Source organism: Halichoerus grypus, chromosome 11 (assembly GCF_964656455.1).
Source record: "Halichoerus grypus chromosome 11, mHalGry1.hap1.1, whole genome shotgun sequence".
NCBI classification, from domain to species: domain Eukaryota; kingdom Metazoa; phylum Chordata; class Mammalia; order Carnivora; family Phocidae; genus Halichoerus; species Halichoerus grypus.
In genome coordinates, this window is record NC_135722.1 from 82,551,085 (window position 1) to 82,570,657 (window position 19,573).

The 19,573-nt window shown below is 44.2% G+C and overlaps 1 protein-coding gene across 1 annotated transcript in view; it reads right to left on the reverse strand.

The window, feature by feature from the left end:
* The window catches only part of GLB1L2 (galactosidase beta 1 like 2), a 52,698-nt gene that overhangs the window by 28,902 nt on the left and 4,223 nt on the right, over nucleotides 1-19,573 (reverse strand). The window contains exons 2-5 of the mRNA XM_036088115.2: nucleotides 10,206-10,403; nucleotides 8,718-8,786; nucleotides 8,070-8,165; nucleotides 6,258-6,366 (exon numbers count right to left, since the gene is read on the reverse strand). Of these exons, the coding sequence (XP_035944008.1) occupies nucleotides 6,258-6,366; nucleotides 8,070-8,165; nucleotides 8,718-8,786; nucleotides 10,206-10,403 (472 nt within the window). The remainder of the gene's footprint in view (nucleotides 1-6,257; nucleotides 6,367-8,069; nucleotides 8,166-8,717; nucleotides 8,787-10,205; nucleotides 10,404-19,573) is intronic.

A 19,573-nucleotide genomic window follows, 5' to 3' on the forward strand; every position in this document is an offset into this window, starting at 1 on the left:
AAAGAATCTGAGAAAAAAAGAGATAAACAACTACTGGGTCACGAGGGCAGAATTCGAGAGATAAGTGATACCATAAGACAAAACAATATTAGAATAATTGGGATCCCAGAAGAAGAAGAAAAAGAGAGAGGGGCAGAAGGTATACTGGAGCAAATTATAGCAGAGAACTTCCCTAATTTGGGGAAGGAAACAGGCATCAAAATCCAGGAGGCACAGAGAACGCCTCTCAAAATCAATAAAAATAGGTCAACACCCCAACATCTAATAGTAAAACTTAAGAGTCTCAGAGACAAAGAGAAAATCCTGAAAGCAGCTCGGGACAAGAGATCTGTAACCTACAATGGTAGAAACATTAGATTGGCAACAGACCTATCCACAGAGACCTGGCAGGCCAGAAAGGACTGGTATGATATACTCAGAGCACTGAATGAGAAAAATATGCAGCCAAAAATACTATATCCAGCTAGGCTGTCATTGAAAATAGAAGGAGAGATAAAAAGCTTCCAGGACAAACAAAAACTAAAGGAATTTGCAAACACGAAACCAGCCCTACAAGAAATATTGAAAAGGGTCCTCTAAGCAAAGAGAGAGCCTAAAAGCAACACAGACCAGAAAGGAACACAGACAATATACAGTAACACTCACCTTACAGGCAATACAATGGCACTAAATTCCTATCTTTCAATAGTTACCCTGAATGTAAATGGGCTAAACGTCCCAATCAAAAGGCACAGGCTATCAGATTGGATTAAAAAACAAGACCCATCAATATGCTGTCTGCAAGAGACTCGTTTTAGACCAAAGAAACCCCCAGATTGAAAGTGAGGGGGTGGAAAACCATTTACCATGCTAATGGACACCAAAAGAAAGCTGGGGTGGCAATCCTTATATCAGACAAATTAGATTTTATTTTATTTTATTTTTTTTTTTAAGATTTTATTTATGTATTTGACAGAGAGAGACACGAGAGAGGGAACACAAGCAGTGGGAGTGGGAGAGGGAGAAGCAGGCTTCCCGCGGAGCAGGGAGCCCGATGCGGGGCTCGATCCCAGGGCCCTGGAACCATGACCTGAGCCGAAGGCAGCCGCTTAACGACTGAGCCACCCAGGCGCCCCGACAAATTAGATTTTAAACCAAAGACTGTAATAAGAGATTAGGAAGGACACTATATCCTACTTAAAGGGTCTATCCAACAAGAAGGTCTAACAATCGTAAATATCTATGTCCCTAACATGGGAGCAGCCAATCATATAAGCCAATTAATAACAAAAGCAAAGAAACACATTGACAGCAATACAATAATAGTGGGGGACTTTAACACCCCCCTCACTGAAATGGACAGATCATCTAAGCAAATGATCAACAAGGAAATAAAGACCTTAAATGACACACTGGACCAAATAGACTTCACAGATATACTCAGAACATTCCATCCCAAAGCAACAGAATACACATTCTTCTCTTGTGCCCATGGAACATTCTCCAGAATAGATCACATCCTAGGCCACAAATCAGGTCTCAACAGGTACCAAAAGATTGGGATCATTCCCCCATATTTTCAGACCACAATGCTTTGAAACTAGAACTCAATCACAAGAGGAAAGTCGGAAAGAACTCAAATACATGGAAGCTAAAGAGCATCCTACTAAAGAATGAATGGGCCGACCAGGAAATTAAAGAAGAATTAAAAAAGTTCATGGGAACAAATGAAAATGAAAACACAAATGTTCAAAATCTTTGGGATGCAGCAAAGGCAGTCCTAAGAGGAAAGTATATAGCAATACAAGCCTTTCTCAAGAAACAAGAAAGGTCACAAATACACAACCTAACCCTACATCTAAAGGAGCTGGAGAAAGAACAGCAAATAAAGCCTAAACCCAGCAGGAGAAGAGAAATAATAAAGATCAGAGCAGAAATCAATGAAATAGAAACCAAAAGAACAGTAGAACAGATCAACGAAACTAGGAGCTGGTTCTTTGAAAGAATTAACAAGATTGATAAACCCCTCGCCAGACTTATCAAAAAGAAAAGAGAAATGACCTAAATAAATAAAATCACAAATGAAAGAGGAGAGATCACAACCAACACCAAAAAGAAATACGAACAATTATAAGAACATATTATGAGCAACTCTATGCCAGCAAATTAGATAATCTGGAAGAAATGGATGCATTCCTAGAGATGTATCAACTACCAAAATTGAACCAGGAAGAAAAAGAAAACCTGAACAGACCTATAACCACTAAGGAAATTGAAGCAGTCACCAAAAATCTCCCAACAAACAAAAGCCCAGGGCCAGATGGCTTCCCAGGGGAATTCTACCAAACATTTAAAAAAGAATTAATACCTATTCTTCTGAAACTGTTCCAAAAAAGACAAATGGAAGGAAAACTTCCAAACTCATTTTATGAGGCCACCATTACCTTGATCCCCAAACCAGACAAAGACCCCATCAAAAAGGAGAATGACAGACCAATATCCTTGATGAACACGGATGCAAAAATTCTCACCAAAATACTAGCCAATAGGATCCAACAGTACATTAAAAGGATTATTCACCATGACCAAGTGGGATTTATCCCTGGGCTGCAAGGTTGGTTCAACATCCACAAATCAATCACTGTGATACAATACATTAATAAAAGAAAGAACAAGAACCATATGATCCTCTCAATTGATGCAGAAAAAGCATTTGACAAAGTACAGCATCCTTTCTTGATCAAAACTTTTCAGAGTATAGGGATAGAGGGTACCTACCTCAATATTATAAAAGCCATCTATGAAAAACCCACAGCGAATATCATTCTCAATGGGGAAAAACTGAAAGCTTTCCCCCTAAGGTCAGGAACACGGCAGGGATGTCCACTATCACCACTGCTATTCAACATAGTATTAGAAGTTTTAGCCACAGCAATCAGACAACAAAAAGAAATAAAAGGCATCCAAATCAGCAAGGAAGAAGTCAAGCTCTCACTCTTTGCAGATGATATGATACTTTATGTGGAAAACCCCAAAGACTCCACCCCAAAACTGCTAGAACTCATACAGGAATTCAGTAAAGTGGCAGGATATAAAATCAATGCACAGAAATCAGTGGCATTCCTATACACCAACAACAAGACAGAAGAAAGAGAAATTAGGGAGTCGATCCCATTTACAATTGCACCCAAAACCATAAGATACCTAGGAATAAATCTAACCAAAGAGGCAAAGATATCTGTACTCAGAAAACTATAAAATACTCATGAAAGAAATTGAGGAAGACACAAAGAAATGGAAAAACATTCCATGCTCATGGATTGGAGGAACAAAGATTGTGAAGATGTCAATGCTACCTAGAGCAATCTACACATTCAATGCAATCTCTATCAAAATACCATCTACTTTTTTCAAAGAAATGGAACAAATAATCCTAAAATTTGTATGGAACCAGAAAAGACCCCAAATAGCCAGAGGAATGTTGAAAAAGAAAAGCAAAGCTGGCAGCATCACAATTCCGGACTTCCAGCTCTACTACAAAGCTGTCATCATCAAGACAGCATGGTACTGGCACAAAAACAGACACATCGATCAACAGAACAGAATAGAAAGCCCAGAAATGGACCCTCAACTCTATGGTCAACTAATCTTCGACAAAGCAGGAAAGAATGTCCAATGGAAAACAGACAGTCTCTTCAACAAATGGTGTTGGGAAAATTGGATAGCCACACGCAGAAGAATGAAACTGGACCATTTCCTTACACCACACACAAAAATAGACTCCAAATGGTTGAAAGACCTCAATGTGAGACGGGAGTCCATCAAAATCCTAAAGGAGAACACAGGCAGCAACCTCTTCAACCTCAGCCGCAGCAACTTCTTCCTAGAAACATCACCAAAGGCAAGGGAAGCAAGGGCAAAAATGACCTATTGGGACTTCAGCAAGACTAAAAGCTTTGGCACAGCAAAAGAAACAGTCAACAAAACCAAAAGACAACCGACAGAATGGGAGAAGATATTTGCAAATGACATATCAGATAAAGGGCTAGTATCCAAAATCTATAAAGAACTTCTTAAACTCAACACGCAAAAAACAAATGATCCAATCAAGAAATGGGCAGAAGACAAGAACAGACATTTTTCCAAAGAAGACATCCAAATGGCCAACAGACACATGAAAAGGTGCTCAACATCGCTCGGCATCAGGGAAATCAAAATCAAAACCTCAATGAGACACCACCTCACACCAGTCAGAATGGCTAAAATTAACAAGTCAGGAAATGACAGATGTTGGCGGGGATGCAGAGAAAGGGGAACCCTCCTACACTGTTGGTGGGAATGCAAGCTGGTGCAGCCACTCTGGAAAACAGTATGGAGGTTCCTCAAAAAGTTGAAAATAGAGCTACCATACGATCCAGCAATTGCACTACTGGGTATTTACCCCAGAGATACAAATGTAGGGATCCGAAGGGGTACATGCACCCCAATGTTTATCGCAGCAATGTCCACAATAGCCAAACTGTGGAAAGAGCCAAGATGTCCATCGACAGATGAATGGATAAAGAAAATGTGGTATATATATATACAATGGAATATTATGCAGCCATCAAAAGGAATGAAATCTTGCCATTTGCAATGACATGGATGGAACCGGAGGGTATTATGCTGACCAAAATAAGTCAAAGAGAGAAAGACATGTATCATATGACCTCACTGATAGGAGGAATTCTTAATCTCAGGAAACAAACTGAGGGTTGCTGGAGTGGTGGGGGGTGGGAGGGATGGGGTGGCTGGGTGATAGACATTGGGGAGGGGTATGTGCCATGGTGAGCGCTGTGAATTGTGTAAGACTGTTGAATCACAGACCTGTACCTCTGAAACAAAGTATATATTATATGTTTAAAAAAAAAAAAAGAAGAAGAAGATAGCAGGAAGGGAAGAATGAAGGGGGGAAATTGGAGGGGGAGATGAACCATGAGAGACTATGGACTCTGAGAAACAAACTGAGGGTTCTAGAGGGGAGGGGGGTGGGGGGATGGGTTAGTCTGGTGATGGGTATTAAAGAGGGCACGTACTGCATGGAGCAGTGCGTGTTATACTCAAACAATGAATCATGGAACACTATATCAAAAACAAATGATGTAATGTATGGTGATTAACATAACATAATAATAAAAAAAAATCTGGGAGCGCCTGGGTGGCTCAGTTGGTTAAGCGACTGCCTTCGGCTCAGGTCATGATCCTGGAGTCCCAGGATCGAGTCCCGCATCGGGCTCCCTGCTCAGCAGGGAGTCTGCTTCTCCCTCTGACCCTCCCCCTCTCATGCTGTCTATCTCATTCTCTCTCTCAAATAAATAAATAAAATCTTTAAAAAAAAAAAAACCTGAAAAAAAACTTGAATTTACAACGAATAAATTTTTATATAAATTATGAATATTTTTAACATAGGTATGTCCCATGCAATATTTAAGATATATTTATACTAAAAAACATATTCCTTGTTTATCTGAAATTCAAATTTAACTGAATACCCTGTGTTTTATTTGCCTACCCTACAAATGGTCAAGTAATTCCTTTGATCTATGTGTGCTGTGAACATTCCAAACCATTGACTCAAGAGCAATTTTTATAGATGTACTAATTTTTTATAAATGTACTAATTTCTCAGCATGACTCTTCTAATTTTTATATAAGCTATTGGATTAATTATTCCTATTCCTGCCTTTTTATTGCTTCCAAATATTACATGCAATGATAAGATACTTTCTCCCCAAAATTCATTTTTATCACCTATGTTTTGAATAAAATGTATACCATACACAGCCCCTTTTTGGTAGGTAGCAAAAAGATGTACCGTGAAAAGTCATCAACTGTTGTTTTATAACTACAAAAAGTCCTGCTGTCTTACAGGTAAGGGCCCATCCATTTACGCTCCTCTCCATGTAGGACTGAGCCGGTTAGTACGCTATTGGGACACCAGTTGGTGGGTTTTTCAGTTACCAACACATCACATGAGGCAGCTCTGACACTGTCTGGATAGACGTAGGTCCTTGTGCCTGTCTATCCCTTCAGCACTATACCACCTAGGACAACACCGAAATACATCTTTTAAAAGACAACTATTACAAACCCCTCCAATTATAGATCTCAGGCAGTGGGGAAGAATGCACTCCTGTGTTGAAAGGAACTGTGAGCCCCTGGTCTGAGAGCTCCCCTAGGACTATTTACTCCCAGTAGGAAGACAGTTGAAGATCAAAGAGGAGGCTCCTCGCTTTTACCTGGAGTGGCACCACCCTGGACATCAGGTGATCAAAATAAAGGTCCACTGCTTCGGTGAAGCCCTTGTAAGTTGTTCTCAGCCTCATGCCAGAGTCTTGGAGTAACCAGCTTGAATAAAAGGGGGGTGGGAATTAGTTGCACTGTTTGTGGGTTTGTCCTGGGCAGGATGATGGTGGGGAGAAAAGAAGCAGCTTCAGAGTCCTGGGGGGAGCAGGACCATTCCCACGCCACTACGTCCACTCAGCCAGGAAGGCAGGAGATTGTGCAAACAGATCCAGAGGCAAACTCTGCCACAGCTCCAGCCCCACACCCTGCACTGCTTCCCTACGAAAAGACAACCAGCACTGCAAGGGATTTTATTTCCAGCTTTGTGGCTATCGGTCTGGCTGCAGTCAGAGTGAGAAAAGCTTTTCACTGAACTCAAGCCCAGTGTTGAAGCATTTATTCTAACATCTCATTACAAAGGGGTGAAGCCAAAGGGGTTAAGGAATCACTGGGGCCAGATGTAACCTTCCAGTGTCACCCAGAAAACCAGGCCTGACACAGAGGCCATGAGAGGCTAATCCCACTTCTCCCCACTTCTCTCTAGGCTGATCCGGGGGGCTCATTAGCATCAGCCTCCTCAGCTCTTCAGAGCTCAGCTCAGGGGAGTTGCTGATGAGCAAGAAAAGGTGAATGCGTCCCACAACCCGTCCATTGTGATCATATTCCCCAGGTGTACACAGATCATTCCTTCCAGAGCTGGAGTCAGGAACTTTTCCTTCTCACTTGAAATTCTGAGAAAACACTTATATTTTCTCATAAAGGCTCTGATGCTTCTTGTCCTAATTTGGAAGTCCTGAACAGGGTCAGAAAATTATCAGTTTATGTTAGGTAAAAATGTTTAAGGAGAAAGCAGCTTCCTCTAGATACCTCCACCCTCCATGTCACCTAAAAGGGTCTAGCTTCTCATCAACACTGGGCCTCTGCTTGTTTGGGCCTCCCTGGGGTGTGCCCTAGTGCCAGGACCTGAATGGATAGTGCTGCCCAGGAGGAGGGCTGAGTGCTGGAGCTCCCGCTGCTTCTGAGCTAACACTTAAATCCTGTCCTCCTCCTGGCAGCTCCGGCTGAGCCAGAGGACATCGCTGACACACAGATTTCTAATCCCTAGGTGCAGGGGGAGGGCACTCTGGCTGTGTGCACAGCCTTGTCAAGGGCACAGAGACAGAGAAGTGATCCTAGAGAGCGAAGGAGAGGGAGATAGAGCCTGCTTGGGATCCCTAGGGAAGGGATGGGTCGCGCTGGAGACGAGAGAGAAAACAAGGCCTGGCCTGGTGGCTGTGCTGTGGGGAGAGGCCATTCCCGAAGGAGACCACAAGGCAAACAGGACCAGCCTTCTTCCCCCTTGGGGCTGCATGGGGTAGGGAGAAAGTGGATCTAACCATCTGGAACACCCTGAGGATGGGAAAGATTATGCCTATTAAAAGAAAGTCTTTTTGCTGAAAATTAACGGCAGTAATGATGAGGACAAGGAATGAATGTGGTACCAGGTGATTACCGTCCAGATTTCTACTCCATAATTCATTAAAGCCTGAGATTTGAAGATAAGACAAAACAAAAACAATAATTTGTTTCTCTTATACTTTATCATATAAAGTGACATCATTTAAAATGGGCTCCTTTGGGCATCACTTATTCTGAAAAGGAATTTCAGTACAGAATGAAGAACATACTTTAGTAGCAAAATTAAACCTCCATTTGTGATTACCGTTTTGCAGAAGCACAGAGGTCCAAGGCAAGCCACAGCTGAAGCCCCTCACAGCCCTACTCACCTGGGCAAGCCCCCGAGGTCAATCTCACTGCAGATGTAGGGGCCTGGACGCAGAATCACCCACAACCCGATCTCCGCAGCCATCAGCACAAAGGCCCTAGGGAGGTCAGTGTCAGCCGCTCTCAAGACACAGAGGGGACGGTGGGGACAAGCCCAGCATCACAAGGTGGTAGAGCTGCCCAGCTCCTTTCCTCCCTCCCTTCACAGGCCCTGGGAGCTGGGTTCGCACTTGCTCCCAGCCCAGGACCTTCTGCACAGCCCCACTGGGGGCATAAGGAGGAAGGGCATCAAACAGGGTACGGGGGGGTCCTAACAGTGAACCTGACCCCAACAGCCTTGCTACCATAGAGGGGCAACCCCTGTCCCAGCACAGGTGGCTGGCCCACACTGCAAAGCAGGGCAGACACTGGGGATTAGGCACCTCTGGGCTGCAGTGAAGAGGTCTGGGCTCAGAGGAGGCAGACCCAGACCCCCAGGAGTAACAGGTTCATGGAGAGCATGTGGGTCCCATGAATAAGGCTCCTGACCCGCCTCTCTCTGGTTCTCAAAGCAGAACCAAGATGGTCCCATGGTTCCTGATCAACCCCAAGGGGCCACCTCTCTGCTTCCCCACCCCAGGCCAGGCCATAGAAAAAGCAAGAGCACTTACTCCAGGTCCAGGTTCCCAGAGAAGTCAAATTTGCCTCTTTCTGGCTCATGGAGGTTCCATGGAACATAGCTGTAATAGAAGATAATTACAGGAATGAGCTTTCATTTATTCCACTTTGTCTTCTAGATTACCTTCTTTACCCCTAAAACCCACTATGATGGTTGAAGATGTATTTCTTAGATACATGTCTTAATGGTGTCAGGAATGGAACCAAGAACTAACCGAAGAGACTTAGGGACCTTAGAGTATCCAGGGCCAGTCCCTGGGGGGCTAATACCTCATCTCCTTAGGAGAAGGGAGAGAAGGCCAGTAAGATTTGGGTGAAGCATAAGATGTGACCACAGGTGAGCTTGAGCATGCACTCCCCCCACTTCCTCCCTCCCTCCCCATCTCTCCCACTTTTTCTTCATCAGAGAAAAAAAAAAGTAACTTCTTAAGAGAAAAAGTTAAAAGTAAGATAAGAGGAAACCTCAGTGGTCAGTCCTACTTTTACTGAAGCAACCAAAATTCCGAAGAATTCTTTCCTTATCTTCTCTTTAGAAGATAAGGAAATAAAATAATTCTTTAAGGGGCCCAACTCAAGAGGCAGAGGTAACACAGCAGCTCCTCTCCTGGACTCCCACCCACCCCTAGCTTCCAGTGGAGCCCTCTCCAACTGTAAAGAATGTGCACAGGTAAAGGGGGAGGTTTGCTTGCTTCCAATTCAGACTCAGGAGTTCCCTGTTTAAGAAAATACAGATTACCTAGCTTTTATAAGGTAAAATGCTTAGCCTGCAATATTCCCACAAGCTTCAGGAGTCCTGTGATGTGTGAATGTACCCCCAGGACCAGAATTTACATATGCAAATAAATGGATCCTTTTAAGTAATCCTTCTGGAAAATCATACATTTGTTTCATCTATGCTGTGATGGCCCAGAACATTCTTGTAATTCTTCTTAGAAATTGTCTTCAAAGCTAGCTCATGAACCACTCAGGAAAATCCACATCCTTGATCTGTAATCATATATTTTTGCCTGAAAACAGCTTTCCCAAGGAAGCTATTTTGAAAAAGATCACATTCATTTGCTGAATAAATTGGGGACTGGAGTGCTTGTTTAAAAAAAAAAAAAATTGGATAATTTAATCACCTCCTACACCTACACTCACCTCCTTCACTGTATTCCTTTGTACGCCATTGCTCTTTCTATTCCTCTAAAGCTTATACATCCATCCTGTCTTCTCATCCGCACTAATGGGGAGTGCTGTGCAGGTGAGGGAAGGAGGCTGTCGAACCCAGCAGACTTATGCAGAGGGGTGGGCTCCTCCTATATTTTTCCCCACAAAGGTCAGCCTAAAGATTCTCTTCAGGGACAGCTCACGTGCAGGATCTGGCAGGGCTCCCCCCATCCTGACACAATGGAGACCTACAGTCTGGGGTGCCTTGAAGAAGCCCAGGACACAGATGCGACAGATGCCAATGCTTGGTGGTGGGGTGGGCCAGCACTCACGTGGTGAGGGTATTCAAGCCACAGGCTTTCATCTTCAGCAAACGGTCCTTCCAGTATTCCTTGGGCACCCGGAAATAGTGCATGGAGCCCCCGAAGATCCAGAAAGTGGAGTCCTCCAGCATGAAGTATTGGCCATTGGCCTGCAGCCCTGACTGCCGGTGTCTTAGCCACGTAGGGAGGAGATTATACCAATCCAATCTGCAAAGAGAAAAGGCAGCTGAGAAGCTTGGCTCATCCTCACCAGTGAGCAGGGGTACAGAGTCTTAGGAGAGAGGCTTTTTCTCCTCCTCCACAGGCCCTCTGCATTTCTAAGAGCTCCTGCTTCTGAGGCCTTCAGAAAAGGTTCCCCACCCTCCGATTTAGCCAAACCTTAGAAGGAGTCTTTCTTCAGTACACACATCTGCATCCCACTGCAGGGGAAGAGCAAGCTGAGGCCATAGTCAGGAACAAGACAAACACAAAGGTCAAATGAAAACTGTGCTAACAGGAGAGAGGACGAGGTGGGGGCACACAGCATGGAAAGGGTATTCTCAGGGGCGTGCGGGGTGCCTAGGGCAGGTTCCTACAATGGCCAGCTTGTCCAGGCCATTTGACTAAGCATCAAAGAAGCAGCTATTTCAAATAGTACCTCTGAGCCGCCTCATGGTCATAGCTGCCCAGCCTGAGATGCAAATACCTAGAAGGAGGTATCTGGGTTAGAAACAGCATCTGTTCATTGACCAACATTCCAAGTATTAATTATTACGTAAAGATCAAGTTCAAGAGATAATCCAGCACAACAGAGAGCCCCACCTGGGAGGGCTGTTGGAAAGTGCTAGTCCCTAAAAAAGTAGGTCTTGGGGAGTCCCCTTAAACTGATCCCCATGACTAGAATTCCTTCCCTCTCTTTCCTCCCCAGTCTCCAAAGACCATGAGAGAAACCCAGCAAGAGACGTTGGGGGAGCCAAAAAATTTAGGAGTTTGGAGACAGAAAACGGTGAGTAGGTCTGAGGGGAAAGCAAATTTCCGTTGGTGCCTTTTCCGCACCCACTTTTCATTACAGTTCCTGACACTAGAGGGCGTATTGCCCCTCAGGGCTCTTCTGCATCAGAAAGCTCCCTAAACTGCTGCCTATCGGTCTTTCCATTCATTTTGTAACACTAGCTAAAACTGTGCCACTGAGAGACATGCTCTGCTTAAGGCCCAAATTGCTCCACACAATCCATATCGATACACGCTGACGGGGGACTGTCGTCTCTTAGAAGAAACAGAGATACAGGAGCCAAAATTAGGCTAAGAGCTTCAATCTTGATTCTGGATTCAACAGTTCTGTGTCCTTCAAAGGGGCAGCTCCTTCACAGAGCTTTGGCCTCCATGGGGACCAGGAGTGGAGATCATGGGGGCAGAGGGCACATGCATGTCGCACATCCCATTGCTGACTCTCCTAGTATGCTTATGGGATGAGCCATCCCTTCCACTCTCTCTCCATCTCCGCCACAGCCCTGTCCTCCTGCTGCGTCCTTTTCCTACATGCCAACCAGCTTCTCCTCCGCTTACAGTGCCAAGTGCTTCAGCTCGGAACATAAACGTGCATACCCTACACTGTAAAGCAGCCAGAGCCCTGCTATTGGTGGGAAAATTTTTAATGGCATTTAGTGAAAATCCACTGCAGGTGTGCATGCTCCTCAGGAAGCCGGCTCCCATCCTACCAAAGTTCCTCCAAGCCACAGACTTCACGGTCCCTATAAGGCATCCTGACACATACAGTCTTCTCCACCTCCATGCACACTCAGATAATTACAAGTCGGTGTCATGCTGTGCTGTAAGGCAAGCACAAAGATAAGGCCAGGGCTGGCCTCTGGGGCATGTGATCCATGCAGTCCACACAGGGCCCCAAGCTCAGAAGGCTCCCTTGCAACAAGTAGTTAAATAAGCCACAGAGATCTAATCCACAGTATATTGAATATAGACTATATTGTACTATAATTATGTCATGTGATAAATTATTGTTACAGTGGCAATCACATTACGATATATAAATGTATCAGAGCACACACTGTACACATGATTTCAGACACACTATCTCCATCCTGAAATTCTCAATGTTTTTTAGACAAAGGCCCCACATTTTCATTATGCACCGGGCTCCACAAATTAGGTAGTCCTAGCAATGGCAGAGGACAGTAGCTGAAATAGACACACACACACACACACACACACACGTAATTGTCAAATGAAGAAATTATCTATATCATCCAGGTGGAGTCAGAGAAAGCTTCGTCCAGAAGATGACATATTCACAGGTTTGAAGGCAGAGAATATAAGAAACCAGAGGGAACTAGGGGCAAAAGCATTAAAAAGTGAAAGCATGTCTACTCAGGGAATGGCAAGCAGACAGGTGAGGAGGCTGTGTGAGCACGCACCCCAACCCGGGGCCCCTCCGCAGCGTGGGCCTGGCATGGGCACGCACCGCTGCCAACCACCTGCTAGTCTGCGACTGGTACAGAAACGGAGATAATTTTAGAGCAATGAGGGTCATTTTATGTCTGTTGAAGCTCATCATAAAAGACTGGGGCATGTACTTTGTGGATCTCTTCATTTCCTTTTTCTAGTAATGCGTTTTCAATGTCTTTGATAAAGTAACATTGGGGGAAAAAAACTTTTAAAGAAGAAAAGGAAAATGATTCTTCAGCACAGAGAGATTGAGAAATACTGCTCGAGACCAGAAACAACAGTCTGGCCTCGGGCAGTTGTGATCAGAGCTGGGAGGACAAACATATTGACCAGTTCGGTTTAACAGGCTTAGTAACCAAATGGGATGCAGGACGCGTGAGACCAAAACGGTGTGAAATTGCTTCATCAGCAGCCTTCCCAGCACTTGGCTGAAGTCGGCTACACGACTAGAAGGGAGGTTTGGGTTTAGCCACCACGGTGGTTCTCAAAGCTGGCCCCCTATCTGAATCACCTGGGAAGCTTAAAACTAAGGAATGTGCAGGCCCCACCCCTGACCAATTAATGACGGTGGAGATGGACCACAGGGATTGGTAGTTTTTACAAGCTCCTCCACAGATCTGGGTGAGGCTGAGCTCCTGGAAGTGTTACAGGAGGGCTTGGGGGCAAATCAGGGACCCTGATGGCCAGAGATGGGAGAGCAGGAGGCCAAGAAGACAGAAGTGCCACAGACATCACTGACCGCTTGGAAATTTTGTCAACGGCCACTCATGGGCAAAAAAAATTAATTTGACCCCTCCTTCCTACTTCTCACAGCCCCCAGGACCCAGAACTCCTGGTGCTCTGCGGACTGTAGTTGTATTATAGTACAGTTGAAATGGTCATTTGTGGATAACCTGGGGACCTAATTATTGTTTTCTTTCTCTAAAGAGAAAAGTTCCATGTTCCAAGTGACTTAGAAAGGATATTTCAGAATATAGTTCTAGGGGCACCTGAGTGGCTCAGTCGGTTAGGCCCTGAGATCAAGATCTCAGGGTCATGAGTTCAAGCCCCGTGTTGGGCTCCACACTGAGCGTGGCACCTACTTAAAAAATAGTAATAATACAGTTCTTCCAAAGGACCATCTATATGGGGAAGCAAAAACAAGAACAGTATCTGTAAGAGGAGGATCTGGACATGAATCCTGGCCCTACCCTTGTAGCACGGCCACCTTGGGTCAGTGACCCTAGCTCTGTGGGCATGAGTTTCTTCCTCTGTGAAATGGGGTGCATGCCTGTCCTAACTGCTGTGAAGGTCAGATATTAACAGAATACTCTGTAATGTGCTATAAAAGAATTTTGTCACTATTTGCAATAAATTTATTTTTGCATGCTTTGCATATTAGAAAGAACAACCTCAGTGGGGTTTTTTTATGTCCTTAATATGGAATCATCCCAATTTTTCCATTCTTAACCATTTAATTTATTGTCTAATCATATTTTATATGCAAGATTTTGTGCCATCTTATTACAATTTCTAAAATTTTGCAGTGAAAGGTCTATCCACCAGGATGCTGTCAAACCAACCCAGCAAACCCCAGGTGTGGGCCAAAGCCACCCTGCCTCCTGTCTTTGTGCAGCCAGCAAGCTACGGATGTCTTCCACATTTTTAAGTGGTTGGAAAGAAACCCAAAAAACAAGATTTGAGGGCACAAAAAATTATATCAACTTCACATTTCACATTTCAATGTCCATAAATGGTTTTACTGACACCCCGCCATGCCCACTCCTTTCAGTCCTGACTGTGGCCACTTTGGGGCACAGTGACGTTGCTGGGATAGACACTGCAAAGCTGAACACATTTACTATGTGGCCCTTTACAGGAAACTTTGCCAACCCTGCCCTAAAGGATGAGGCCTGGGATACTCAAAGGAGGCTTCAGGCCCCCCATGACCACTGTCGGGGCCTCCTAGCCACCTCCTTGGTCTGGCTCTTCTCACTACCCCCCCCACCTCCCCACCCCCACTCTTTCCTTTGGCCACAGGCTCCTGGTATTCTGGCTGTGTCTGAAGTCTCTCATACTGCAGGCACAGGAGAGTTTGGTCTCCCTTAGTTCTCACCGTATCTGCTCCAAAGAACACACTCTGCCTTCTTGCCTCATGGACTCACTAGGCTTTACATACTCTCCCCACCTGACACCCCCAGGCATTCCCTCGGGTGCCCCACCCTCCAGGCTAGCCCCAGGCTAGAATGAGGAAGAACTGATGGACAGATTCTCTTCTTAAACACAGGGGTATACTGACAGTCCAGTGGTAAAAATACACACATGCACACACAAAATCTCATTATTTTTAAAGACAGTGAAAATACAATTTAGCAATCACTCCACTGGGCAGCACTCCTTATTCACTGGCCAGAACTTCAAAAGAACAATCTCCAACTCACCAAGCTCGTATCACGGACCTTAACTTTTGTTTAAGGTGTCTCCCAAATGCTGTGAGAGCCTCCCTCTCCGCACCCGCTCAGTGAAGAGGTGTAGACACGGTTGGAAGCGCACTCTGAGACCCCTTGTTCCAACATACTCCCTGCTAGTAACACACTCTCCCTAATCTGTCCCCTAGCAGGTACCTAGTCATTAGGAAACCTCCTTCTGGGTTTATGTCTCCAGCTGTGGTCTGCACCTGCAAAGTATCTTCATCTGGAGTTTGCTACAAATGCAGAAACTCGGGCCTTAACTGAGACCTGAATCAGAATCTGCATTTCAACCAGAACCCAAGGTAAAGTTTGAGAAGCACTAATCTGTATCTTGTCCTTTGATATATGTATATATAATCTCTTCCTGGATAGAGCTTCTATTTGCTACTGTCTTTATGTGCTCTTATTTTCTAGATTTTTTTAAAAATATTTCCTCTCAGTGCTTATTAAGAAGCATGAAGCCAACACTGCAAACAACAAAAACTAGCTCATATCAAATTCTAAATTCTGGAGAATTCAACTGTTTTCTTTCTGAAAATCTTCTGGTAGGTTACTGAGTTTTTAATATATTAATGAAAAGGATGAATTCACTGAGAAAATGAGGATGATAAATGTGGGGTTTCTCCAAGGAATTCACTGTGAGAAAATGAGATAATTACACATTAGAGCTTCATAAATGAGAAAGCACCATGCAAATAGTTGTTAATACTGATAACAGTCATTAGTACTAGTGATCATAAATTAGTAATAACCCCATGCTTCCTGAGTAATTAACTCAGTAATAACAAAATAAAGAAAGTGGAAACTAGGTGGTTACACCAGGTCAGAGAGACTTTCCTTCTAAATTAGGAGCTGTGATAACCAAATCCTTAGGAAACCCTCGTTTCTGTTGCTTTTCCCAGTGAGCAAGCAATTCATGTTGAAACTTTTTTTTCTTTAGATTGTAGAAAGCTTTAATTGGAAAGCTTTTATTTATTTATTTAGATTGTGGAAAGCTTTTTTTTTTTTTTAAGTAATGTCCGCCCAATGTGAGACTCGAACTCAAAACCCCGAGATCAAGAGTCGCATGTTCCACCAGCCAGCCAGGCGCCCCTTGTTGAAACATTTTTTGTTGAGACCAGGGCATCTGCCTTCTTTCTGGCTGGAGCATATATTACTTTTTCCTGGAAATTTTGTTGCCTTTGTATCTTTGCTTCATTGTAGGCTAAGTAAATTTTCAGTCTGAGAATAAACTGAAGAGCAGGCCTTGGTCACCGACCTGACCTGTCCTCAGGTTTGCTCTGCTCAGAGCCACACTCTGTCCACAGTCCACAGTGAGGTTCCTGGAAGAAGGCACATGCGTCACGCTTTCTGACAGGGCCTCACACCATGTAACAAGACCTCTGTATTCTGGTCACTACCGTCCCTTTTGGCAGGTGATATTAGGTTGTGCAAGCCAGAGACACAACAACAGCTTACAGCGGAAACCACAGGCAGAGGGCTTGGGGCCTGAGTTCCCTATGGTCAGGAGTTGCCATCAGGCAGTGACTGGGAGGATGCTGGGGGTAGAGGAACGAGTCCTTCTTATACTTTATCACTGTCGTGGATCATGATGACAAAGGACACAGTGCAGGCTCCACACAGGCCGGATGTCACTGGACATGGTCAAAAGTGCTGGGTTAGTATGCTTGAATATGGAAAAAAGGCAGATGAGCTGGTGACAAGCTTACAACCTCTTTCATGTGAAATGGGCCCCTGAATTGATTCTCAGCTCTCAGAGACGGTCTTCCAGGTGCGGTGGGAGAAGAGCCAGATCCAGTCACCTACTTGAACGATCTCCTTGAACAGAGTGTGCTAAAGATCAAGGCAGGTCTGAAATGGCTCTTGCCATGCCAGAAGTCATCCCTGTGTCACCGTAAATCCTGCAAATATTGATCAGTAATGGGGGCCATAGCAGGACTGGGAGGCTTCACTTGGAGTCACAGCCATCTCCTTCAGCCTTCTGTCATACCACACAATCTGACCAGATTCAGACAAGGTAGTATCCACCCAACCAGATGGGGCAGAGAGAGCATCATCAACTTCTGAGGCATATTGGCCCCCAGCAGAGACCAGGCAATGCCCATGCAATCTTAGGCTGGCCAAGGGTGTGGACAAGCTCAGTACATAAGGTAGGAATCTGCAGAAATAGTCCTCCAATTCACAGAGCATAAGTCTTCGCTGATCCTAGGGATTGGTTATTTTGTCACTATACATAATGTATACTTGAGAGATAACTTACAAATCCAATTTCCAGGTGCACTGTGATCCTACTAGGGCTACCCTAAGCAGAGGTTCACCTGCATCTGAGTCCAATGCATCATATTAAAGACCAAGAAAACACTCACCTCTTCGTTCATTCAAGTGGTCATGCCCAGAGACAATTATTTAGATGGCAGTTATGTTAAACTGCCCAAAAGACACCATCATGCATAGAAATTTCCTCACTTGGATCTAAAATACAAATTTCTAGTCATCACTCCAAGATTCTGATATGGTTACAGGTTCCCATGAGGTCCCATTGCCTTGGGCATTCCATTCCCTTCAACTGCCCACTTGAGGATATTTCGGCCTTACCAGTCTTTAGGCTGTACACTCCTCCCTCAGCAGGGGAGCTTGAGGGCCAAAGGAAGGCGCTGCCCACTCTGCGGCCCAGGACAGTGCCCTTAATGCCTCTAATCCAGAATAACGGCTCTTGGATCAATCCTGGAACCCCAAGAACTTCAGCCCCAGCAAAATGGAACTCTGTCTTTGTAGCTGATCCAGCTTCCTGAATGTGATCCTTGGCCTGGGCCCAATGCTTTAGGCTCCTGCTTTGCTGGAACAGCATTAAATATTTCCAAAGGGCTTGAACCTTCCATTCCAAAAGCCAGTATACTCATTTTGCAGAGATGCGAGGTCATTTTGCAGCATTTTGCAGGTCAACGGCACTACTGCAACCTTAGTACCTCTGTCCTTCCCTCTGAAAAGGCTTCTTGGTAAGCCAGGAAATGGCCTAGCACCCAGGCTCCAGCAAGTCAGGCCAAGTGGCTGTCTACATGATCCAGGGACATGCTGCTGGTTCAGAGGGCAATGTCTACCAAATACTGCAGGAAATTTAATGAACACTTATTAGACCAAAACCTTGAGACCCATTGGTGAAGCAACAAAACTGTTCAACTACATATTAACAATAGTAATCAACCACATATTAATAATAAAAAGTATCCTGATGTTATATGACAGAAATTTTTCATTTGGGGGAAAATTTCCATTGCGGCATCATAAATAAAAAAGGGTTATATCCCAACCTAGAAAGCGGTGAAAATTCTGTTAGATAACCTAAAAGACTCTATTGATAGCAAGACTCTGCTCTTAGACTATGGACTCTGAGAAACAAACTGATGGTTCTAGAGGGGAGGGGGGTGGGGGGATGGGCTGGTGATGGGTATTAAAGAGGGCACGTTCTGCATGGAGCACTGGGTGTTATACGTAAAAAAATGAATCATGGAACACTACATCAAAAACTAATGATGTAATGTATGGTGATTAACATAACATAAAAAAAAAGACTGCTCTTAGAGATGCTCGTGGAATCAGAATAGAATGATTTGTGAAACGGGAAACATAAATATGTTCAATATTTTTTAAAATCCACCACACGAGGCTTATGTACATAGATATGTAAGAGATGGACTAGTTCTTAAAGATACAAAGAACCTATACACATGAAGAATAAACAGAATTTCCCCTTCAGACTATAGAGCTCAGAATCTTCCTCACATTGATCCAACAGAAATAGAATGTGCTATTTTACTTATTTTAACTTATTTTTACTTACTTATTTTAAATGTCTATCAGGATTAGGGGCACCTGGGTGGCTCAGTCGGTTAAGTGTCTGCCTTCAGCTCAGGTCATGATCCAGGGTCCTGGGATCAAGCCCTGCATTGGGCTCCCTGCTTAGCGAGGAGTCTGCTTCGCCCTCTGTCCTTCCCCCCTCACTCGTGGGTTCTAGCTATCTCTCTCTCTCCAATAAATAAATAAAAATCTTTAAAAAAACAAAAAAAAGTCTACCAGGATTTAAAATGAATACCTCATATGGTCAGCAATGCTAGGGACAGAAATATACCCAACGGATATTCATTGCAATTTGGGGGGTTTTTTGTTGTTGTTTTTACTTTATAGTATTTTAATTCCAGTGTAGTTAACATACATTGCAACTTTGCAGTAGCTAAAAGATTGCAAACAATCGATGCCCATCAATAGGGAACTGTTTGAATAAATTATACCCCTAACGGACAAACAGGGTAATACATATAGCTGCCTTCTTATATGCACAGAATAGCCCTGGGAGAAACCATTATTAATAATCACCTCTGGTGGGGCGGAGAGGGGTGCCTAAGGGCCAGGAGTGGGGGCTTTATTCTCCTCCTTATATTATTTTAATATTTAATCCTTTACATCGATTACTTACAAAATAAACTTTGC